This window comes from Physeter macrocephalus, chromosome 15 (assembly GCF_002837175.3).
Source record: "Physeter macrocephalus isolate SW-GA chromosome 15, ASM283717v5, whole genome shotgun sequence".
Classification (NCBI taxonomy): Eukaryota; Metazoa; Chordata; class Mammalia; order Artiodactyla; family Physeteridae; genus Physeter; species Physeter macrocephalus.
In genome coordinates, this window is record NC_041228.1 from 45197430 (window position 1) to 45224287 (window position 26858).

At 36.4% G+C, this 26858-nt stretch overlaps 1 protein-coding gene across 1 annotated transcript in view; it reads right to left on the reverse strand.

Annotated features, from left to right (window-relative positions):
- SLC26A7 (solute carrier family 26 member 7) overlaps positions 1-26858 on the reverse strand; it is a 208020-nt gene that overhangs the window by 83066 nt on the left and 98096 nt on the right. Inside the window, exons 5-6 of the mRNA XM_024115908.3 lie at positions 4537-4689; positions 1230-1312 (exon numbers count right to left, since the gene is read on the reverse strand). Of these exons, the coding sequence (XP_023971676.1) occupies positions 1230-1312; positions 4537-4689 (236 nt within the window). The remainder of the gene's footprint in view (positions 1-1229; positions 1313-4536; positions 4690-26858) is intronic.

The following is a 26858-nucleotide window of genomic DNA, read 5'->3' on the forward strand; positions in this document are numbered from 1 at the left end:
GTGCCCCGGTCCGGGAAGATCCCACATGCCGCGGAGTGGCTGGGCCCGTGAGCCGTGGCCGCTGAGCCTGCACGTCTGGAGCCTGTGCCCCCCAACGGGAAGGGCCAAAAAAGGGGAGGGCCCCCGTACCGCAAAAAAAAAAAAAAAAAAAAAAAAATTGAGCTTGCCTAATTATTAATAATGATAAACTAAGCTAGAGAATAAAAAACAATAAACTAAATTTGAAGGTGAAAAGTAGAGAACCCTTTAGAAAACACAAGTTGATTCCAATAATCACTATTAGCCTATATCTTTAGCATAAAGGCTAAAGACAGGATTTTCTAAATTATCTTTTTAATCTCTGAGAATTTTTCTACTGTCTCTCCATTTTAATGTAGTTAGAAGCCAAACTTTGGGACTGGAAAATAAAAATATAGAGGACTCAACAACTCTAACTTTGTCCCAAATTTATAAATATTGTTGTATAGTATAGCCCATTAAAAGAGACATCCCCTTTGTCCCCTAAGATGACTTTATTTTCTTTCAGGCTATATTTGGAATAACATTTTGTCTTTTTAGAGTGAACACTTCTTCTTGCTAATCTTCCTCTTAGTGTCCTGAGGAAGGCTTTAAGGCAGGTGGAGAACATGCCCTCGTCTCCACTTCCACCCTCTCTTTCACGATTGTACACCACTCATGCCTATAGGTTTGCTATATCTGATGATGCTTGTGTATTTTTACTATGTTTTAAGTGAAATAAAAATAGTAATAGGAATATGTGAGTGGAATAGGGAAGACTATATCCTAGAGCATGACTCTAATTTGGAAATTCAATGCCTTGCTTTCTTTTTCAAATAATATTCATGTAATTTCCAAATCTTTTACCTGAAGCAATGCTGTATAAAATAGTTATCAACTTCCCAAGTAATTGATAAGCAGTCTAATAAGTTATTTTTTTCTTTATTGTGAACTGTTTGTTTCTATCATTGTAAAATAGAAATTAATTGGAATTTTGTCCCATAGAGAGCCTTTGAAAGAAATGAAATTCATACCCACCTACCTGCAGTTGCTTCCTCCATCAAAAAACAAATGAAAGAAAGAAAGAAAGAAAGAAAGAAAGAAAGAAAGAAAGAGAGAGAGAGAGAAAGAAAGAAAGAAAGAAAGAAAGAAAAAGAAAGAAAGAAAGAAAGAAAGAAAGAAAAAGAAAGAAAGAAAGAAAGAAAGAGAAAGAAAGAAAGAGATTACATTACCCTTTTGGAATATGACCAACTACTTCTAATCCATATGTGTTTTCCATATTGGTACAATAACAAGTAAATGATGCAGCAATAATCTGTGTGGTCCCATTTGAAAAAAGAAAAAGAAAATTATTCCCAGCTTCTCAAACATCTTAAAACTATTTTTAAAAGTAAACATTGTTCATGTGCCCCATGATTTTCTCGAGTAATATAGCAGTTGTACAGATTTTTAAGTACTAAGAAGAATTATAAAAATCAAAAAATCCCTCTGGGATTTGACAGCACTTAATTTTTAGTCTCAAAAATTAAATGGCATTACAATAATACAACTTTTCTTATATTCTTCCCAATTGTGTCTGATTCTGAAGGGGAGCAGAACACAGACTATAGGAGTGTGTGTGTGCATGCGTGCATGCTTGTGTATGTACAGATACCACAATCCAACCTAAATACTTGTCTCTTGTAATATGAACGGATGCTTTATAACACAGAACGTTTTCCCTCCATTGCAGCAACCACCTAAGAGTTTAAGATGTTGCATCAATATTCCTAATGTAGGTTAATAATCAATGATGATTTACAGTCTCCTTGAATAATTTTGAATTTTGAGTTTTGCTATTTCTTGAAGTAAAATATCCTAGTTAATAATGTGTTAAACTTGATACTTTTGAAATTACCTCCTTGGAGTCTCAGGTGCCTGACCCTCTGTTATATGATATAATGATATATAATAAGTGAAACCAAGTGTTCTCAAGTATCCATGATCACCTTAAAATGTATGTTCAGAATTCTGTTCAGCATTTGTTTTTACCAGCCATGCCACCTTAATGTTTTCCATCCATTTTCACATTCTTTTTTCATTCTTCTGATAATTTAATAGGTGCTGTAAATTTCACATGGTTATATCAGTTTGGTATAACTATTTATATACTACACTTTTCTGTTTAAAAGAGATACACTAATTACCTATTTAAAGTACAAATTTACCATATACATGGTCAGAAAAAAGATATAACAAAATCACACTAGCAAAATAAGGAATATCTAACAATGCCCGAAAATATTATTTTGTAGGGATTTTTCCTGTGTATTTCTGTTCTCTGTGATGATATTTAACTGAATTTATAGAAGTTTTTAAAACATTGAATAGACTTAAAAAGCAAAAGAGCCTTGAGGATATTTTTTAAAGGCAGCAAACTCTACAGGTTATACTTTAAACTTTATAGATATTGTGCTATAATTGTATTTTCTACAGAATATAGTAGTAGTTAAAATTTCAGGCTATTAGGTTGGAATCAGAAGTATTAATGTATTCAAAAATTTCTAAGCCAATTAATAAATTTTAATTGCTAATAATTTTCATGAAATATTTATGTCAAGTCAGAAAATATTGTGAGCTGCAAAAGAAAATACACCATAGCCACAAGATGCTGGATCCTTATTGAAAATGGAAGAATACATGGTGTTTAATACACATAGCCAATATTAAAATTAAGTAATCTAAGTCACTAACTTGGCCTTTCACACAGTGCTTTAGAGGGTTCTAATCTGGTCATCCTCCAACTGTAGCTCTCCCCATAAAATGGGAGTTTTGTGGGGGCAAAGGGAGGTACCCAACTCAAACCTGGACTCCTCTTTCTGGACCACACCCTGAATCGTCAGGAATCGATAATTTCCTGCCTAAATGGCTCCAAGTCTACTTCCAGAATACCTTCCCCAGTGTAACCCAAGGAAAGGCCAAGGGACAGTTGTGGGGCAAGGGTATCCACATTTATACTTATGAATCCCACTGTAGATGGGATAGAGCTGAAGTAGGAAGAGAAGAGGCAGTCCAAGGGACTGGCTTTCCCCTTGCTGCGGCATTCTGGCAGAACTCAAAGAATTAGGAGAATTCTCTATTTTAACCTGACTTTCAAGGTAATCACTAAGGTATTTTAGTCAAGATAGGAAAATAGAACCTATTTTATTTAACATTTTGATGTATAACTCTTAAGTATTTGGGCCTGCATTATTATTTTTGCCTTAGGTCTTACACATATTAGGGGCAACACTGTATAAGGAGTACCTTTTATTTTTTGTAAGGATAATTCTTACAATTTTTGTATTGAATGAACAATTGTCTTATTCAGTGTTTTATTCAGTATTGAATAAAAAGAGTTCAAGAGTCTTCTTCTCCAAGGTTATTTTCAATTTCTGGTTTCATGAAACATATAATCAAGCTTCCCAGGATATAATAAGCATTCCTTAATACCTATAGGATTTTGGAATAAAATATGTTTCACAGTTGTCTCCGTGAAAACTACTAATAATCATAGTACCCTCCACTTGTATGGCTTATTTGAAATCCACACACATATACAAGCACACACACATTATATAGATTACATATGTTATATGTATCTCTAGAAATTATACAAGACCTAATTATGGAGAGAAGCCATCCATCTTAGTTATGCAGAAAAGAAGTCATATCCCTCAGACACAGTTGCCAATGTGCTAGCCTTATACATTTACATAAACCTATACCATTTCAACAGTATGGAGGGATATTTCAATAGGTGAAATTACTTAGACACCACTTGTCATATACATGTATATAACCCAAAGACCATTAAAAAACTAAAGCCAATTAATTATAAGTAAGTTAGTAGACTGTGGTTGGCTTAACATTTCATTTTCAATGTAATGCTTTGTTTAGTTAAGAGTTCCCATTAGAGGCACTTAAAATTTCAAAATGTATTTTTTAATGCCATAAGCCTTAGGAGCAAAGTACTATTTGTTGCTTTGCCAAGTACAAAAACAACAAAAAAATCTTAGAAAATCAGCCCTGGCTAGTGAAAATCATGAGTATCCTTTAATAAAGCAAAATTGGGTCAATAAAAAGTGTCAATAAATTTATCAATCATTAATGGACATTTGTCAATTGATAATATTTCTATGTATCATACCATACAAATAACATGTCAGTAGGATGTGGTATCACTTTTTGTTGCTTTAGGAGAATCATGCCAGAGATCTTTTGGGTCTCATCCTTAGAAATGTCTCCTTATTTAAAATCTTAAGCTACATGTTTTCTTATTTACCTAAAAAAATACAAGCATCTGTGAAAATTGAAAACACATGTGCTTCATTTTTAAAATTATTGACTCAACATATTTCCTGTCTTTACATTAATATATAGCCACACAAATTAGCCCTGCTTTAATGAGACACGGGATTAGCTGTGGCTTACTTTAGACAATAATGTGAGCCTCTGCAGGTTACCCACAGCAACTGCAAACATTGCAGGGCAGAATGCTAAATGTTGATTCATACTTACCAAGACTAAGTCAATAGGAAGAACAATTTTAATTTTCCTTTTAAACTGTTCATTCAGCTCTTTAACCAGAACAAGCACCACTATGCTCAGCAAGGATAAGAGCAGTGCTTCCAGTCTCACAGACTTGATGTTTTCAAAGACATATGCATAGATCTACAGTAATGAGGAAAAATACAAACAAAATTCAGGATCACCCACAATATATCAAAACTAAAATCTGGCCCCCAAATGAACTCAGTGATGTTTTGCAAAAAATAGCTGAAGGGGTGGGAAGTGGAAAGGTGGGGCATAGAAGGGTAGCCAGTGCTGATATAGAGCAAACTATAATTCATTTGCTTGTACAAAATTGCTTTGCCCTTGATTCTTCCACCAAACTCAGTGTTTGTTCCATCCTACATAAGGACACTACTACACTTCCAGCTCCTCCCCAGACACTTATGGGCAGAGATGCTAAAACTCATTAGCTACATGCAGATTCATCATTAAGAGCAAGTGAGGGGACTATAGCCTCCCTTGAACCCCACCACTCTTCTTCAAACCCCAGAATCAAAATACACACATACTTTAAATATCAATGGATATATCTGGAAGCTAATAGCTCTGTGTAAGGAGATATTTGTGTTAATCTGTATCTTCCAAATTTTCTCTTACAAAGATGTATGACTTGTATAATTTTAAAGGTTTCACATAGGCCTTAAATGCTTACCTTCAAAATGTCTCAACTCCTCCTTTTCTTCAAATATGTTAAATCTTATTTTTTAAACTCATTTCTATTCATCCACAGCTGATTTATTAAGTCTACTTTCAAGTGATAAAAACTAGGTTTTACTTTAGCATACAGACAATTCTTATAGTAGCCCAACTTGTTGGTGTTCTTTGACCTCTTTTTAGTAGCTCAAAGATAATTTGACCACCACTAAAAATATTGGATTAAAATACTATATAGACAACAGATCAAAAGAATTTATACAGCCTATGTTCCTCAGCATCTCCTAAAATTCTGCTCAGTAGGTTTCCTAATTGAACACATCTGATCCAGGGATCAGATATATATATCAGGAATATACCTGGTGTAAATGAGGTACATCAGGCTATCTAACATGGATTCTATACATTGAATATTATCATTACACTGTAACTCTTACAAACAAAAAAGAAAATATACTCAGTTAACATGGAGCCTTGTTGGGTGAAAGGGATCAGGGTAATGTAGAATCCAGAATCTCCTGTGTCCACACAGTTAGAAAAAATTGGTTGTGTAATCAAATACATTAAGGAATAATTGGGAGTCAGATAGCTTTACTTGTTACCATTTTCACAGCACTCTAGTATTGCACACTACTTGGAAAGAAAATCAGGTACTACAATATAATGGTTATCTGAGATGCAGACAATATTTTTCCTCTCTGCCTAAGCTGTGGATAATAACTGTTCACAGAACTCCTACAAGCAAGTTAAGAAGCAGGTTCCATTTCTCATAGTTACCTTTTACTCAAAGCCCAGGACAAAAATCCAAAATGCTACTCAAAGAAATATATTCTATAGCGGATGGAGTCAGAGGGATGTCAGGAAAAGTTGGTCCAAATACACAGCTTTCTGATGATTTATAATGATCCAAAGATAAAATTGAGACTATCATTCAGATGATTTGCCAAGAATAAAGCAAGCATCCAAACGTTTTAAAACATTTAGAGGCTTATTACTTATGTTTTATCCATGGTATTAAAAGTATGCCATGACAGTGCCTGTATAAGAAATCAGAGAAATGTGAAAAACTCACAAGCCATACCAAATTTGCTGTAATGTGCATTTCGAGAACATGTGTTTGCAGTAATAAAAATGGCCACCCCAGAATGAAAGGAATCAGAAACTCTCCACCAGGGTTTTATTGTCTGTCTGAATTAAACTACAATTTGTAGAGCAAATTATATCTCACAAGATGCTCCAGAAGAACATGGGGGTGGGCAGAGGCTTGTTACAACCAGCACGAAGAACACAATAGAAAAATAGGCTGATGAGGAGTTATACTAATGACTATCATGTGGACCCACATGGAGAAATCACAGCTAAAGATGGCTTGTAGGAGATGGGTGGCATCTGGAGATAGAAATAGGGACAGGGACAGGCATGTGCAAACACACACACATGCACACATTTACACATGCTCATTTAATATAGGTCTAGGCCTCCTAAACACACATTGACATTTCTCATTTCTATTATAAATCGAGTCATTTGGGTATGCTATCACACACTACATTTCAGTAGATAAAAATTCCTTTTGAAGATCATAATTCATTTCCCAGACCTCAGAGAAGCAATGATAGTTTATATGTGTATAGATAAATAAGTAAACTATTTCATCAGAACTGACCAATCTGTTTTATAAAATAGGAGTTTAGCTCATTTTGAGACTATAGTATTAGTAATTCTTTAAACTGGCCATTTAATATAACTTGACATAAAATGAAAAATATAAATATATATAAACAAATGCATTTTGAGATATTTCAAAGAATGAAAATAGCTTATCCAACATATACATATATTATTTTTTATAATTTTCTTTAGAGAGGAGACTTTTCTGAAGCACTTAATGTACATTTACACACACAAACACATTCATACACACCACTACTTATATAAAGTGTTTTTATCTGATTTGGACATTCTTAATACATTTTTTTTTTTTCACTGATGGATTCTCAACTCCTAGAATAGTGTCTGGCAGATAGCAGGCACTCAATAAATACTGTTGAGCGAATAAAAGATTTGGTCTAACATAGTAATAGTAACAATAAATCTGTAAATAAGACTAGATGTTACCCTGAATAAGAAGAATGACAGAAGAACTCACACTCCTCTTTTCTCACTATCAATACTTAGCTATATCATATTAAGGGGATTTGTAGTTATCATTTATTCACTCACTCAACATTTTTTCATGTTCATTCTGTTCATATTTTTAAAATTTTTATTTTATATTAGAGTATAGTTGATTAACAATGTTGTTAGTTTCAGATGTACAGCAAACTGATTCAGTTATACATATGCATGTATCTATTCTTTTTAAAATTAATTTCCCATTTGGGTTATTACAGAATATTAAGCAGCATTCCCTATGCTATACAGTAGGTCCCTGTTGGTTATCAATTTTAAATATAGGAGTGTGTATAAGTCAATCCCAAACTCCCAATCTATGCCTCCTCCTCTACCTTCCCCACTGATAACCATAAATTCATTCTCTAATCTGTATGTTTCTGTTTTGTAAATAAGTTCATTTGTATCATTTTTTTAAGATTCCACATATAAGTGGTATCATATGATACTTGTCTTTCTCTGTGAGACTTACTTCACTTAGTATGATAATCTCCAGGTACATCCATGTTGAGGCAAATGACAATATTTCATTCTTTTTAATGGCTGAGTGATATTCCATTGTATATGTGTACCACATCTTCTTTATCTTTTCATCTATATATGGACATTTAGGTGTCTTGCATGTCTTGGCTATTGTAAACAACGCTGCAATGAATATTGGGGCGCATGTATCTTTTCGAACTATGGCTTTCTCTGGATATATGCCCAGGAGTGGGATTGCTGGCTCCTATGGTAACTCTATTTTTAGTTTTTTAAGGAACCTCCATACTATTCTCCATAATGGCTGTACCAGTTTACATTCCCACCAACAGTGTAGGAGGGTACTCTTTTTCCCACACCCTCTCCAGCATTTTTTGTTTGTAGATTTTTATTTTTTTTTTTTATGTTTTTTTTTTTTTTGCGGTACGCGGGCCTGGACGCGCAGGCTCAGCGGCCATGGCTCACGGGTCCAGCCGCTCCGCAGCATGTGGGATCCTCCCGGACCAGGGCACGAACCCGCGTCCCTTGCATTGGCAGGTGGACCCCCCAACCACTGCGCCACCAGGGAAGCCCAAAGAAAGTTGTTTTTTTTGTGTGTGGTATGCGGGCCTCTCACTGCTGTGGCCTCTGCCGTTGTGGAGCACAGGCTCCGGACATGCAGGCTCAGCGGCCATGGCTCACGGGCCCAGCCGCTCCGTGGCATGTGGGACCTTCCCGGACCAGGGCACGAACCCGTGTCCCCTGTATCGGCAGGCGGACTCTCAACCACTGTGCCACCGGGGAAGCCCCTGTTTGTAGATTGTTTGATGGTGACCATTCTGACTCGTGAGAGGTGATACCACATTGTAATTTTTATTTGCATTTCTCTAATAATTAGTGATGTTGAGCAAATTTTCATGTGCTTTTTAGCCATCTGTATATGTTCTTTGGAGAAATGTCTGTTTAGATTTGCCCATTTTTTGATTGGGCTCTTTGATTTTTTGATATTAAGCTGCATGAGCTCTTTGTATATTTTGGAGATTAATCCCTTGTCAGTCTCATTGCAAATATTTTCTCCCATTCTGTAGGTTGTCTTTTCATTTTTTTAATGGTTTCCTTTGCTGTACAAAAGTTTTTGAGTTTAATTAGATCCCATTTGTTTATTTTTGTTTTTATTTCCATTACTCTAGGAGACGGATCCAAAAAGATATGGTGGCAATTTATCTCAAAGAGTATTCTGCCTATGTTTTCCTCTAAGAGTTTTATAATATACGGTCTTACATTTAGGTCTTTAATCCATTTTGGATATTTTTATGTATGCTGTTAAAGAGTATTCTAATTGCATTTTTTTACATGCAGCTGTCCAGTTTTCCAAACACCACTTATTGAAGAGACTGTCTTTCCTCCATTCTAGGGTCTTGCCTCATTTGCTGTAGATTAATTGACCATAGGTGCATGGGTATATCTCTGGGCTTTCTATCCTGTTCCACTGATCTATATTTCTGTTTCTGTGCCACTACCATACAATTTTGATGATGTAGCTTTGTAGTAGAGTCTGAAGTCAGGGAGCCTGACTCCAACAGCTCCAGTTTTCTTTCTCAAGATTGCTTTGGCTATTCATGGTCTTTATGTTTCCATACAAATAGTCAAGTTTTTTGTTCTAGTACTGTGAGAAATGCCATTGGTAATTTTATAGGAATCGCATTGAATCTGTAGATAGCCTTGAGTAGTATAGTCATTTTGGCAATATTGATTCTTCCAATCAAAGAACATGGTATATCTCTCCATCTGTTTGTGTCATCTTTGATTTCCTTCATCAGCATCTTAAAGTTTTGGAGTACAGGTCTTTTGCTTCCTTTGGTAGGTTTATTTCTAGGTATCTTATTCTTTTTGATATGATGGTAAATCGGATCATTTGTTTAATTTCTCTTTCTGATCTTTCATTGTCAGTGTATAGAAATGCAACAAATTTATGTGTATTAATTTTGTATCCTGCAAGTTTACTTTACTCATTGATGAGCTCTAGGAGATTTCTGGTAGCATTTTTAGGATATTCTATGTATAGTATCATGTAATCTGCAAAGAGTGACAGTTTTACTTCTTCTTTTCCAAATTGGATTCCTTTTATTTATTTTTACTCACTGATTGCCACAGCTAGGACTTCCAAACTAAGTTGAATAAAAGTGGCAAGAGTGAACATCCTTGTCTTGTTCCTGATCTTACATGAAATGCTTTTAGCTTTTCACCATTGAGTATGATGTTAGCTGTGGGTTGGTCATATACGGCCTTTATTATTTTGAGGTATGTTTCCTCTGTGCCTACTTTCTGGAGAGCTTTTATCATAAATGGCTGTTGAATTTTGTCAAAAGCTTTTTCTGCATCTCTTGAGATGATCATATAGTTTTTATTCTTCACTGTGTTGATGTGGTGTATCACATTGATTGATTTATGTGTATTGAAGAATACTTGCATCCCTGGGATAAATCACACTTGATCTTGGTGTATGATCCTTTTAATGTATTGTTGGATTCAGATTGCTAGTAGTTTGTTGAGGATTTTTCTGTCTATGTTCATCAGTGCTATTGATGTGTAATTTTCCTTACTTGTGGTATCTTTGCCTGGTTTTGGTGTCAGGGTTATGTTGGTATCATAGAATGAGTTTGGAAGTGTTCCAAACACTGCAATTTTTTGGAATAGTTTCAGAATGATAGGTGTTAATTCTTCTCTAAATGTTTGATAGAATTTTCCTGTGAAGCCATCTGGTCCTGGAATTTTGTTATTTTGGAATTTTTAATTCTCAGTTTCAATATCAGTACCTGTGATTGGTCTGTTCATATTTTCTATTTCTTCCTGGTTCAGTTTTGGAAGGTTGTATCTTTCTAAGAATTTGTCCATTTCTTCTACATTGTCCACTTTATTGGAATATAGTTGCTTGTAGTAGTCTGTAATGATCCTTTGTATTTCTGTGGTGTCCATTACAACTTCTTTTTCATTTATAATTTTATTGATTTGAGCCCTCTCCCTTTTTACTTGATGAGTGTGGTTAAGGTTTATCATTTTTGTTTATCTTTTCAAATAACCTGCTTATAGTTTCATTGATTTTTCTATTGTTTTGTTCATCTCTATTTCATTAATTTCTGCTCTGATCTTTATGATTTCTTTCCTTCTACTAACTCTGGGTTTTGTTTGTTCCTCTTTCTCTAGTTGCTTTAGGTGTAAGGTTAGGTTGTTTATTTCAGATTTTCCTTATTTCCTGAGGTAAGATTGTATTGCTGTAAACTTCCCTCTTAAAACTGCTTTTGTGAAGATGATGGTGGGGCAGGACACAGAGTTCATGTCTCCCCACAACTAGGGCACCTGCCAGACACTGTTGGGGGACCTCGATGCCCAAAGAGATGGGAGGAACCCCCGAGTGACCAAGTAGGATGTGGGGGGAGTGAGGGGGGAGGAGAAGTGGGGGCTGGACAGGACTGGTGTCCCTGAGGCGTGGCTGGGAGGGGAGCGGTTCCCACGGCTGGAGGGACCCTCAAGGGTCTTGGAGGATCACAGGTAGCATGCCTAGAATTTCCCCTGCCCAATTGAACCCCAGGAAGCCTGCAGGGCTCCAGGCCGGGTCTTCCATTCTCTGGGGCCCCCTCTGGCTTCGTGGGTCCTAGGGGCATTGGAGGGAAGGAGAAGGGGGAAGAGCAGGAGAAGCAAACATGGAGGGGACCTCTGGGATTGGAGGATCAGGGGAGGTGTGGAGAGCATTTTCCCCATTCTCTTGAGCCCCAGGAATGATGCTGGGCTCCTGGGTCTGGTCCTGCGTCCTCTGGGGCCCCTTCCAGACTCGTGGGTCCTAGGAGCCTGTGAGGGAGGGAGGTGGGGGGAAGAGTAGGAGAGGCAGATTGTGGGTGGGTGACCTTCTACAACAGGAGGATCAGGGGAAGTGCAGCAGGCCTTTCACCTGCCCACTCAGCCCTGAGAAGCCTGCCAGGCTCCCAGGCCGGGTCACCTGCCCTCCGAGGCCCCCTCCAGGCCACGTTGGTCCTAGGGGAGTAGGAGGGAGGCGGAGGAGAAGAGGAAAGGCAGATGGGGTGGGGCTGTCTGGGATCTGAGGATCAAGGAAGGCATGGAGGGCACTTCCCACATGCACTTGGGCCCTGGAAAGCCTGCTGGGTTCCCAAGCCTGCTCCTCTGCCCTTTGAGACCACCTCCAGCTGCAGGTGTCCTAGGGAGGTAGGAGGGAGGGAGGAGGGGGTAAAAGGAGGAGAGGTGGATGGGGGGAGCCTCCAGGGCCAGGGAATCAGAGGAGCACTGCAGGCATTTCCCCCACCCACTCAGGCCCAGTGAGCCTACTGGGGTCCTGAACCTGGTCCTCCACCCTCCAAGTCCAGAAGCACTGCTGGGCTCCTCGTGCTACACTGAGCCGAAGCCCAACCCCCTAGCACCCTTAGCTGTGTTTGTCCTAAGCATAGGCTCTGCCCACCACCTAAACCCCACCCCTTCCTAAGCCCCGGCCCCACACAGTGAAAACCTTTTCTGGCTTTTTTTTTTCCTCCACTTTTTCACGATTGTGGTTCTGTCTTACCTTCCAGTTGTTGTTTCATCTGTATTTTTATTTTTTATCTTTCTAACATATCTGTTATTTTTCTAATCTTATTTTATTTTTTACTCTTTGCTATTTTCTGCTCCTTTTTTTCGTTTTTTCTTTTTCTCACTCTGCATGGCTTGAGGGATCTTGGGACATGAGCTGGGGGTTGGGCCAGAGCTCCTGCAGTGAGAGCTCTGAGTCTGAACCATTGAACTAACAGAGAACCTCAGACCACAGGGAATATTCATCAGAGTGAGGTCTCCTGGAGGTCCTCATCTTGGCACTGAGACCCAGCTCTACCCAACAGTCTACAAACTCCAGTGCTGGACGCCTCAGGCCAAAAAACCAGTAAGACAGGAACACAATCCAACTAATCAATTAAAAAATGAGAGGACAAAAAAATATGTCACAGATGCAGGAGCAAGGTAAAAACCTACAAGACCAAATATATGAAGAGGAAATGGGCAACCTACCTGAAAAAGAATTCAGAGTAATGATAGTAAACATTATCCAGAATCTCAGAAATAGAATGGAGGTATGGATTAAGAAAATAAAAGAAATATTTAACAAAGATTTAGAAGAACTAAAGAATAAACAAACAGAGGCAAACAACACAATAAATGAAATGAAAACTACACTAGAAGGAATCAATAACAATAACTGAGGGAGAGAACAAATAAGTGAGCTGGAAGACAGAATGGTGGAAATAACTGCTAAGGAGCAGAATAAAGAAAAAAGACTAAAAAGAATTGAAGACAATCTCAGAGACTTCTGGGACAACACTAAACCAACCAATATTCGAATTATAGAGGTCCCAGAAGAAGAAGAGAAAAAGAAAGGGTATGAGAAAATTTTTGAAGGGATTATAGTGGAAAACTTCCCTAACATGGGAAAGGAAATAATCAAGGCCAGGAAGTACAGTGAGTCCCATACAGGAAAAACCCTAAGAGAAACACACCAAAACACATATTAATCAAACTAACAAAAATTAAATTCAAAGAAAAATATTAAAAGCAGCAAGGGAAAAGCAAAAAACAACATACAAAGGAATCCCCATAAGGTTATCAGCTGATTCTTCAGCAGAAACTCTGCAGGCCAGAAGGGAGTGGAAGGATATACTTAAAGTGATGAAAGAGAAAAAACTACAGCCAAGATAACTCTGTCCAGCAAGGATCTCATTGTGATTTGATGGAGAAATCAAAAGCTTTACAGACAAGCAAAAGCTAAGAGAATTCAGCACCACCAAACCAGCTTTATAACAAATGCTAAAGGAACTTCTCTAGGTGGGAAACACTAGAGAAGAAAAAAACACCAAAAAACAAACCCAAAACAATTAAGAAAATGGTAATAGGAACATACATATTGATAATAACCTGGAATGTAAAAGGATTAAATGCTCCAACAGAAAGACACAGACTGTCTGAATGGATACCAAAACAAGATCCATATTTATGCTGCTTACAAGAGACCCATTTCAGACGTAGGGACACATACAGACTGAAAGTGAGGGGATGGAAAAAGACATTCCATGCAAATGGAAATTAAAAGAAAGCTGGAGTAGCAATATTCATATCAGACAAAATAGACACTAAAATACTGTTACAAGAGACAAGGAAGGACACTACATAATGATCAAGGGGTCAATCCAAGAAGAAGTTATAACAAATATAAATATTTATGCACCCAATATAGGAGCACCTCAGTACATAAGGCAAATACTAACAACCATAAAAAGGGAAATTGACAGTAACACAATAATAGTAGGGGACTTTAACACCCCACTTACACCAATGGACAGATCATCCACACAGAAATAAATGAGGAAACACAAGTTTTAAATGACACAATAGAACAGATAGATTTAACTGATATGTATAGGACATTCCACCCGAAGGTGGCAGAATACACTTTCTTCTCAAGAGCACATGGAACATTCTCCAGGATAGATCATATCTTGGGTCACAAATCAAGCCTCAGAAAATTTAAAAAAATTGAAATTGTATCAAGCATCTTTACTGACCACATGCTGTGAGACTGGCAATCAATTACCAGAAAAAAAACTGTAAAAATCACATATACATGGAGGTTGAAGAGTGCACTGCTAAATAACCAAGAGATCACTGAAAAAATCGAAGAAGAATTTTTTTAAAATACATGGAAACAAATGACAACAAAAAAAAGACAACCCAAAACCTATGCAATGCAACAAAAGCAGTTCTAAGAGGGAAGTTTATATCAATTCAATCTCACCTCAAGAAACAAGAAAAATCTCAAATAAACAGTCTAACCTTACACCTAAAGCAACTAGAAAAGAAGAAGAAAGAAAACCCAAAATCAGTAGAAGGAAAGAAATCATAAAGATCAGAAGAGAAATAAATGAAATAGAAATGAAGAAAACAATAGCATAGATAAATAAAATTAAAAGCAGGTTTTTTGAGAAGATAAACAAAATTGATAAACCTTTAGCTACATTCATCAAGAAAAAAAAAACAGACAGGGCTCAAATCAATAAAATTAGAAATGGAAAAGGAGAAATTACAAAGACACCACAGAAATAGAAAGGATCATAAGAAACTACTACAAACAACTAAATGCGAATAAAATGGACACCTGGAAGAAATGGACAAATTCTTGGAAAGGTAAAATTTTCCAAGACTGAAACAGGAAGAATTAGAAAATATAAACAGACCTATCACAAGTATTGAAATTGAAACTGTGATTAAAAATCTTCCAACAAACAAAAGTCCAGGACCACATGGCTTCACAGGTGAATTCTATCAAACATTTAGAGAAGAGGTTAACACCTATTCTCCTCAAACTCTTCCAAAAAAATTGCAGAGGGAGGAACACTTCAAAGTTCTTTCTATGAAGCTACCATCATGCTGATACCAAAACCAGACAAAGATATCACAAAAAAAGAAAATTAGAGACTAGTAACACTGATGAACATAGATGCAAAATTCCTGAACAAAATACGAGCAAACAGAATCCAACAACACAGTAAAAGGATCATAGACCATGATGGAGTGGGGTTTATCCGAGGAATGCAAGGATTCTTCAATATACACAAATCAGTCGATGTGATACATCATATTAACAAAATGAAGAATAAAAACCATATGATCATCACAATAGATGCAGAAAAAGCTTTCAACAAAATTCAACACCCATTTATGATGAAAACTCTCCAGAAAATGGACATAGAGGGAACCTACCTCAACATAATAAAGGCCATATATGACAAATCCACAGCAAAATCATTCTCAATGGTGAAAAACTGAAAGTATTTCCTCTAAGATCAGGAACAAGTCAAGGGTGTCCACTCTCTCCACTATTATTCAACATAGTTTTGGAAGTCCTAGCCATGGCAATCAGAGAAGAAAAAGAAATAAAGGAATACAATTTGGAAAAGAAGAAGTAAAACTGTCATTGTTTGCAGATGACAGGATACTATACATAGATAATCCAAAAGATGCCACAAGAAAACTACTAGAGCTAATCAACGAATTTGGTAAGGTTGCAGGTTACAAAATTAATGCACAGAAATCTCTCACATTCCTATACACTAATAATGAAAAATCAGAAAGATAAATTAAGGAACAATCATATTTACCATCGCAACAAAAAGAATAAAATACCTAGGAATAAACCTACATAAGGAGGCAAAAGACCTGTATGCAGCAAAACTATAAAACACTGATGAAAGAAATCAAAATGACACAAACAGGTGGAGAAATATGCCATGTTCTTGGTTTGGAAGAATCAATATTGTGAAAATGACTATACTACTTAAAGCAATCTAAAGATTCAATGCAATCCCTATCAAACTACAAATGGCATTCTTCACAGAAGTAGAGCAAAAAATTTCACAATTTTTATGGAAACAGAAAAGACCCCAATAGCCAAAGCAATCTTGAGAAAAAAAAAAAAAAAAAAAAAGCAGAGCTGGAGGAATCAGGCTTCCCAACTTCAAACTATACTACAAATCTATAGTAATCAAGACAGTATAGTACTGGCACAAAAACAGAAATATAGATCAATGGAATAGGATGGGAAGCCCAAAGATAAACCCACACACTAATGGTCACCTAATTTATGACAAAGGTGGCAAGAACACACAATGGAGAAAAGACAGCCTCTTCAAATAGTGGTCCTGGGAAAACTGGACAGCTACATGCAAAAGAATGATATTAGAACACTACCTAAACCATACACAAAAATAAACTCCAAATGGATTAAAGACCTAAATGTAAGACCAGATACTTAAAACTCTTAGAGGAAAACATAGGAAAAACACTCTGACATAAACCACAGCAAGATCTTTTTTGACGCACTTCCTATAGTAATGAAAATAAAAACAAAAATAAACAAATGGGACCTAATGAACCTTAAAAGCTTTTGCACAGCAAAGGAAACCATAAACAAGCTGAAAAGACAACCCTCAGAATGGGAGAAAGTATTTGCAAATGAAACAACAGACAAAGGATTAATCTGAAAAATATAGAAACAGCTCATGGAGCTCAATACCAAAAAAACTAAAAACTCAATCAAAAAATGGGCAGAAGACCTAAATAGACATTTCACCAAAGAAGACATACATATGGCCAAGAGGCAAATGAAAAGATGCTCAACATCACTAATTATTAGAGACATGCAAATCAAAACTACAATGAAGTATCACCTAATACTGCTCAGAACGTCCATCATCAAAAAATCTACAAACAATAAAAACTTGAGAGGGTATGGAGAAAAGGGAACTCTTTTGCACTGTTGGTGGGAATGTAAATTGATACAGCCACTATGAAGAACATTGTGGAGGTTCCTTAAAAAACTAAAAATAGAACTACCATATGACACAGCAACCCCACTACTGGGCACATACCCTGAGAAAAGCATAATCCAAAAAGATACATGTACCACAATGTGCACTGCAGCACTATTTACAATAGCCAGGACATGGAAACAACCTAAATGTCCAAAAATAGATGAATAGATAAAGATGATGTGGTACATCATATACAATGGAATATTACTCAGCCATAAAAAGGAATGAAATTGGATCATTTGTAGAGATATGGATGGACCTAGAATCTGTCACACAGAGTGAAGTAAGCCAGAAAGAGAAAAACAAATATTATATTTTTATTTCTTCTTTGATTTCTTCAGTGATCCATTGGTTGTTCAGTAGCATATTGATTATCCTCCATGTTTGTGTTTTTTTACAGTTGTTGCCTTGTAGTTGGTTTCTAACTCATAGCATTGTGGTTAGAAAAGATGCTTGATATGATTTCAATTTTCTTAAATTTACCATGGCTCACTTTCTGGCTCAGCATGTGATCAATCCTGAAGAATGTTCCATGTGCACTTGAGAACAATGTGCATTCTGCTGCTTTTGGGTGGAATGTTCTATAAATATCAATAAAGTCCATCTCGTCTAATGTGTCATTTAAGGCCTGTGTTTCCTTATTGATTTTCTGTCTGGATGATCTGTCCATTGATGAGAGTGGGGTGTTAAAGTCCCCCACTATTATTGTGTTTCTGCTGATTTCTCCTTTTATGGCTGTTTTATTTGCCTTATATATTGAGGTTCTCCTATGTTGGGTGCACATATATTTACAATTGTTATATCTTCTTCTTGGATTGATCCCTTGATCACTATGTAGTGACCTTCTTTGTCTCTTGTAACAGTCTTTATTTTAAAGTCTATTTTGTCTGATATGAGTATTGCCACTCCAGCTTTCTTTTGATTTCCCTTATCATGGAATAACTTTTTCCATCCCCTCACTTTCAGTCTCTATGTGTCCCTAGATCTGAAGTGGGTCTCTTGTAGACAGCATATATATGGGTCTTCTTTTTGTATCCATTCAGCCAGTCTATGTCTTGTTTGGAGCATTTAATCCATCTACATTTAAGGGAATTACCGATTTTGTATATTCTTACTGCCATTTTCTTAATCGTTTTGGATTTGTTCTTGTAGGTCTTTTTCTTCCCTTCCTCTTTTGTTCTCTTGTGATTTGTTAACAATTTTAGTGCTGTGTTTGGATTCCTTTTTTCTTTTTTGTGTGTGTATCTCTTGTAGATTTTTGGTTTGCAGTTATCATGAGGTTTTGATACAGTAGTCTATAAATAAACAAGATTGTTTTAAATTGTTTGTCTTTTATTTTCAAATGCACTTCCAATATCCTGCATTTGTGCTCTCTTCGTCTCACAATTGCTGGTTTTGATATATTTGTGTGTGGATGATTTCCTACCTTTACTGTATGTTTGCCTTTACCGGTGTGCTTTTCCATTCCTATTTTTCTTTTTAATAGTTGTGGCCTTTTCTTTTCCACCTAGAGAAGTTCCTTTAGCATTTGTTGCAAAGCTGGTCTGGTGGTGATGAATTCTCTTAGCTTTTACTTTTCTGTAATACTTTTGATTCTCCATCGAATCTGAATGAGAGCCTTGCTGGGTAAAGTATTCTTGGTTGTAGGTTCGTCCCTTTCATCATTTTAAAAATATCATGCCACTCCCTTCTGGACTGCAGAGTTTCTGCTGAGAAATCAGCTGATGACCTTATGGGAATTCCCTTGTTTGTTATGTTGCTTTTCCCCTTGATGATTCTAACATTTTTTCTTTGTTTCTATGTTTTGTCAGTTTGATTACTCTGTGTCTTGACATGTTCCTCCATGGGTTTTTCCTGCCTGGGACTTTCTGTGCTTCTTGGACTTGGGTGACTGTTTCCTTTCCCATGTTTGGGAAGTTTTCATCTATTATCTCTTCAGTTATTTTCTCAGGTCTTTTCTCTCTCTCTTCTTTTTCTGGGACCCCTACCATGCAAATGTCAGTGACTTTAATGTTTTCCCAGATGTCTCTTAGACTGTCCTTATTTCTTTTCATTCTTTTTTCTTTATTCTCTTCCACGACAGTGATTTCCACCATTCTGTCTTCCAGATCACTTATCCGTTCTTCTGCCTCTGTTATTCTATTGATTCTTTCTAGTGTTTTTTTTCACTTCAGTTATTGTACTGTTCATCTCTGTTTGTTTGCTCTTTATTTCTTCTAGCTCTTTGTTAAACATTTCTTATATCTTCTCGATCTGTGCCTCCATTCTTCTTCCGAGATCTTGGATATCTTTCCTATCATTACGCTGAATTCTTTTTTGGGTAGATTGCCTATCTCCACTTCACTTAGTTGTTCTTCTGGGGTTTTATCTTGTTCCTTCATCTGGAACATATTCCTCTGCTAGCTTATTTTACCTAACTTTCTGTGATTGTGGTTTCCATTCCACAGGCTGCAGGACTGTAGTTCTTCTCACTTCTGCTATCTGCCCCTTGGTGGGTGAGGCTGTTAAACAGACTCGTGCAGACTTCCTGATGGGAGGGACATGTTTCTTCCCACTGGTTTGTGGAACTGGGTCTTGTCCTTCTGGTGAGCAGGGCTGTGTCAAGGGATGTGTTTAGCAGGAAGCTGTGGGCTCAGGAAGACTTTAAGCACCCTGTCTGCTGATGAGTGGGGCTGTGTTGCTGCCCTGTTGGTTGTTTGGCCTGAGGTGTCCCAGCACTGGAGCCTACAGGCTGTTGGGTGGGGCCCCCTCTTGGTGGAAAAATGGCAGCCTCCAGCAGTGCTCATGCCAGTGAGTACTCACCAGAACTACCACTGCCAATGTATTTGTCCCTTCAGTGAATCACAACCACCCCCTGCCTCCACAGGAGACCCTCCATTTCTACCAGCTAGGTCTGAACCTGGCTTTTATGAGGTCACTGTTTTTTTCACCACGTCCTGGTGCACATGAGACCTTGTGTGTGCCTTCCAAGAGTGGAGTTTCTGTTTCCCCTAGTCCTGTGGAATTCCTCCAATCAAACCCCACTGGACTTCAAAGCTAGATTCTCTGGGGGCTCCTCCTCCCATTGCTAGACCCCCAGGCTGGGGAGCCTGATGTGGGGCTCAGAACTTTCACTCGTGTGGGAGAACTTTTGTGGTATAATTATTTTCCAGTTTGTGGGTCACCAACCCAATGGATATGGGATTTGATTTTATCACAATTATGCCCCTCCAACTGTTTCATTGTGGTTTCTCCTTTTTCTTTGGATGTAGGATATTCTTTGTGTTAGGTTCCAGCATTTTTTTGTTGATAGTTATTCAGCAGTTAGTTGTGATTTTGATGTTTCTGTAAGGAGAGGTGAGCTCACATCTTAATACTGCACCATCTTTCTGAGGTAGCCCCTGGAAACCTGGAGATCCCATCATGACATGGCTACTGCTATTATTTGGAGAAGCAATTTCACTCCACATGTTTCTTAAGGTTCTACTTGTACAAGGCATTGATCTAAATTTTAAACCTATTATTACAGTAAATCTCAAGTAATCCATCTTTGATATATGCTATTTGATCTAAATAATCAGATGTTAAATCACTCTGTTTTTATAAGAATGAAGCAAAATCCAAAGCTAAAAAACCCTCATATTCAGGATTTAATTAAGAAAAAAGGAGGTCATACCCTTTAAATAGTTTCCACGGTCATACCCATTCAATAGTTTCTCATTGTACAACTGTTACTGAAGTTCTAAAGAAGGCCCTGCATAGAAACCCCTGTGCCCAGAGAAACATAGGTTTGTGTTTCACTAGAGAAACAACAAAGTGATAGTATAACAAACAAAATTTAATAAATCTGACAGTACACTACTTTATAGTAGGTATTAAGTACTGATCTGAAATCTATGAATCTTAATTTCCAATATATGATTATATTTGAATTCTACCTCTAAGCAGATCTAGATTCCTTCTCAGGGACCATTAGAACCATCTATGATAATTCCAAAATTGATGTTGGCACAAGTTCTCTCTGTTCTTCAGAATTTGATGTCTCCTATAAACTTTACCTACATATCTTTAAACAATTTAGAATGGTTATTGTTAAGTTCAAGCTCCCCTAATCCCTCTACTTCCCAAAGTAGCACACACTAATAGAAAAACAAGACTAATATTAAGTTTAAAGCTCAAACACAGTCTTGTGTTTTCATGAATACAAACACAACCCCAAACGGAAGAAAAAAATTACAACATTCTATTATTCTTTACATCATTTTATATGCATATTTCTGATCAATAACTGCTTCTCACACTGGGAATTTATCCCAATAAACTACTGCTTTAAGGGATACATTAAGTCTCCAACCAAAATGTGACCTAGGGGAAGTATGGTATGTTTAACAGCTAGAGACAGCATGGGTGCACAAAACTCACTTGCACCAAATTCACAATCAAGCATGCCAAGGCCCAAGTGGCATCCAGCCATCCCTTGTTTAGAAAACCAAGTTTAATTTGAATTACTTAAGCAACTGGATTTTGTGCTGATGCATTTTTCAGTGAATTGCGGGGGATGGAGAGCTTAGCCCAAGATAATTGAATTGCTAAAATATTTGCCTTCTGATTTAGAATTTTAAAGTAACCTTTGTTACAAATTCCCATATAATTGTTTCATATCCAAATTAAACCTGCCACATTTTCTCTTGCCTATATCCCTGATTGATTCAAGCTGCAGATTAACATTCCTTTTCTCTCCCCTTCAATTTATTCTGTCCATTTTTCAGGGTGTATTGAACGTCCTCACAATTCACAATAGAAATATCACAACAACTGCAGAGAAAATGTGGGTTGTCATAAACTACCAAAGCATGCTCTTGATTCAGAAATCCCAGAGGGCCTGTGTCTTCAAAGTAGATTGTTTCTCCACATGTAAGCCTCATTTGTACATATTTAATTGTGATCTCATTCTCTATGGAAGAAAATGTTTCATTGGCTCTGATTTCCTTCTGATGTTTCTATCCCAGTTTGTTAATATTCTTGGTTCCTTCTTCGTAGCCTTCAGAGCTACCCAAACTAGAAAAGTGCTTTTCTTGTACTTCAGGGATGGGAGTGGGAATGAAATTGCTTTCTGGTTCTGAAACTCCTCAATTTTAAAAAAGGAAATAAAAACTTCCCAAAAAGGGTTAGGTGGATATATTGCCAAGCTTGCCTTGTGCTCTTGGTTTTAATGTACAGAATTATTTAGAAGAGTTCTCATATAAAGCCATGCCAGTGAAAATAGCTCTGCCAAATTTATCATAGGCTGCTACAGGCTGAGACACTGGCACCACCTCAAAGAAATTCACATTTGCTAATATGAACTAGTAATTATTGTTTTATTGCACTTTTTGGGGAGAAACATCCTTTCTAATAAAAAGATACATCATCATTTCTCAGTATAAAAAATCAATTTTTGTATTGACAAGAATAATTCACCTTTTCCCTGTTATCTGTGTGAGACCAACTATCAGTCAAAAAATTTAAATTTGATAAAAAAATTTATTTGGTCTTGACCTGCTATCTTCCTGCTCTCTGATTGCCTTCTCCAGAAGCTTTTAGGCTTCAAAAATTCACATAGTGAGACTTTTTCTCTAGATTTTGGTTTTATCAATTAGAGAATTTGCCTTCTAATGAGTATCAAAATAAACTTCAAAATTATTTTTCTTTTTAAAAAAATCTCTTAAAAGGGAACACTAGTGCACTGTTAGTGGGAATGTAAATTGGTGCAGCCACTATGGAAAACAGTATGGTGGTTTCTCACAAAAACTAAAAATAGAACTACCATATGATCCAGCAAGTCCACTTCTGGGTATTAATCCCCCAAAATGAAAATGCTAATTCAAAAAGATACATGTACCCCAATGTTCACAGCAATATTGTTTACAATAGTCAAGATATGGAAGCAACCTAAGTGTTCATCAATAGATGAATGAATAAAGGTATGGCGTGTATATATATATCATATATATACAATGGACTACTACTCAGCCACACACACATAAAAATGAAATTTTGCCATTTGCAAAAACATGGATGGATTTGGAGGGTATTATGCTAAGTGAAATAAGTCAGACAGAGAAAGACAAATACTTTATGATACTACTTAGATGTGGGGTCTAAAAAATAAAGCTAAAAAATATAACAAAATAGAAAAAAAAATTTAATTTGAGAACACAAGAATAAAATGATTTAACTGGTGAGCCAGGGTCCAAAGACAGAAGTGACTCATAATATTATTGCTTCTGCTTGTTTTACAATATATTGTAGAACTGTTTATAATTTATTAAATGGGTTTATAACTGGTTGGGGGAGGGATTGAGCTGAATAGATGGAACTATTTTAAAATAAAAATAAAATTTAAAACATAGCATTTCTTTACTTCTGATGACTAACACTCATTAATAGCAGATATTTTTTATGTTTTATAAATTTTGGAATCATCTTTATTTGTAAGTTAAAAAAAGATATAATTTTGTTCTATTATTTAGATTTGCTTATATGATTAACAGTCCTCTAGAGGAAAAGGATTAGTATCTATTACTTATATAACACTTTTTAAAGTGCACTGACATAGAAAACAAACATGGTTTCCAGAGGGGAAAGAGAATGGGGGTGGGGGGATAAATTAGGAATCTGGGATTAACAGGTAAACACTACTATATATAAAATAGGTAAACAACAAGGACCTGACTGTATAACACAGGGAACTATATTCAATACCTTGTAATAACCTTAATGGAAAATAATCTGAAAAAGAATCACACCTGAAACAATGTAAATCAACTATAAGTCAAAAAAAAGGATCTATTGGAAGTCTGTTCTATAATCTGAGAGGGAAGAACTGAGCATGTAACACTAACCTTATCTGATTCAAATTAATCCTTTAAAATGTTCCATGGAAGCAAGAACATCTGCCAGCCCTAAGTAACCAAAGAGATAGAGATTTTAGCTAATCAAACTAGAGAATTAGATTCTCTTAGTAGAACAGAATCAGGCATCCACCAGGAAGAAGACACTGTAGAAACCATCGCAGCGGCAGATGGAAGATACCTCAACATGCAGTGACCTAAGAACAGGATAAAGACAAAAGGCTATGTTTTCTCTCAAAGTTGACCAGAAGCACTGCTATTACTAGAATTAATTAATGCACATTTTGATTGGCCAATTCTGAATTGTTTTAGGAAATTTGAGTGTTCCAGCTGAGGCTATTGGGAGTGGTGACTGGCTCATTGTATAAGAGTCTCAAATCATCTAGATATGAATTTATGTTCCAAGGAATATCAGTAACATATTATTTATCCTTCATCAGCCTGAGTAGCTTTCATAAAGGATATAACAGTTTTGAGAACTTAGAAGCATAAAAAAATCCAAAAATATGTTAAATCACTCTCCTCTACGTTCTTTGACTTGATGATCAAGGCCTCTATTTTGTCCTCTGTTCTATACCTCTGTGCTGAGTTCAGCTCTCCTCCTTCACATTCCACATAAATGATCCATGGGCAAGTTCAGATTTACATTATTATTATCAGATTCTTTTTTAGCCTAACTACACTAAAGCACACCTTCCAAATGTCCCAGTGTAACCTATGCATGATGCAAAATCTATTTCTTAATCTAATGCTCAGGTCACAATTTTTGACATTGCAATATCAGTATTAATTTTGAAACCTTGGCAAGAACCAAAACATCATTCCTACCTAGGTGCCTAGCAGTGCAGGGCTCTGAGACTTTGAAAAGCAAAAGCAACTTTTCTTTGTTTTCCATCTACACAAAGCATACCAACTTCCACCAACTGAGTAATGCAAATTTGTCAGCCATCTAACAATATTTCTAAATCTGATTACATTTCAGTATGAGAACTTACAAAAGACCCCCAAAAGTCACATTACAGTGTCTGACCTACAAGGCAAAGAAAAAGTAGCTTGCAGTTTACCTTCCAAGAAAACAAAATTTAAAAAATCATACACAAAACACTTCAATGTAGCATTTTATGCACATTGCCACCAGAGAAACGAGCTGAAAGACCAAATGTTCTCATATCTGGCTATCCAGATTCTTTTAGCACAACTAGTGAAAAGAGGAATGATTATTTGTGTAATGTGAATATGACTGAAGTGGCCAACTTGTAACCTGCATGCATTTCTTTACACTGCTCATGCACAGACAAGCATGCTGTTCCCAGCCAGGAGATCAAGACAGAATCTAGTACTGATTTGGTTCTGTTGGTGCACACCTGGCATCACCAAAAGTTTTAACTCAGCCAGTCACCTGATAAGTTACAGCTATTTTGGTCTACTTTTGTTTGACCTGGAGCTTGGAATTATATTGTTTCCACTTCCAGTTTTAGTATTCTTGTTTTAGTTTTAAGCTTTCTTATAATGAATGAATCACTGAGCAAGATATTACCTAAATAACAAAAATTCAGAACAAGCTTCCAGCTTTGTGTTGCCAATTACTATCTATATTAACTACTTTACCAACTAATCAGAGAAACACACAAACAGAAAAGTTATACTATTTTTCACATATCAAAATGGCAAATTTTTAAAATAGTAATAATCAGAGTTGACAGTTATGAGAGTAAATATTAATTGGTACAGCTTTTCAGATTGATATTTGGCAAAAATATTTTAATCCAGTGATTCCATAGCTAGGAATTGATCTCAATGAAATCATCAGGGATGCAAACTATAACATAGGAATAAAACAAATCTTCATTGAGCTGTGTATAATGGTGAAATACCACAAACCACCTCAATAACAGGAATTAGATAATTTATTAAACTTCTATATATTGAGCTACTATTCAGCCATTCCTTGATTAAGAGCAAGAATATTAAGAATGGGAATACTCTCATTATAAAACATTAATGTAATTCAGTATAGAACATTACATTGTAGGAGACCAGAATATGCCACTCCAAAATATGCTTCTTTGGTATAAGAATTATCTTTAGCTTATTATTTTGAGAAACAGCAGACACAGGGAACCTCTGAGAAAACTGTAAGTTACCCTTTCATAGAGAAATTTACATTAATATAGAAAATCTCTGTTTGCAAGGGTGTCTTCCTCTCAGTACCAGGAAGAAAAAGATGACTCTAAATCACAAGAGATTCTTACTAATGGAGAAGGCACCGATTTAAATCTGCATAATAAACCCTACCCATGTTCACTGTATTTTTCATGGTCACCTTCTCATAACTTGCTTCCCCCAACTCTTATTCCTTTGTTTTAACTGAAGATGGTATTTAAAGCCAAGTCCTAACCACTTCTTTTGAATTACTAATCCCGGAGTTTCTCCCATGTGTATATGAAATATACATGCTAATAAACTTGTTTGTTTTTCTCTTGTTAGTCTTTTGTTACAGGAGCCCCAACTCCTCAAGGATAGAAGGAAAATATACTTTTCCTCCTCTACAATATAAAATTAAATAAAATGAAGTCTGGCTGTGCTCAATTTCATTAATAAGACATTGATTTTCTTATAAAACTCCAATAGGATGTGACTTCCTGAGCAGTCATAGATTTTAGGTCAGCTTCAAAAAGAGACCAAGAAGAATGGGGAATTATTAGGATAATAT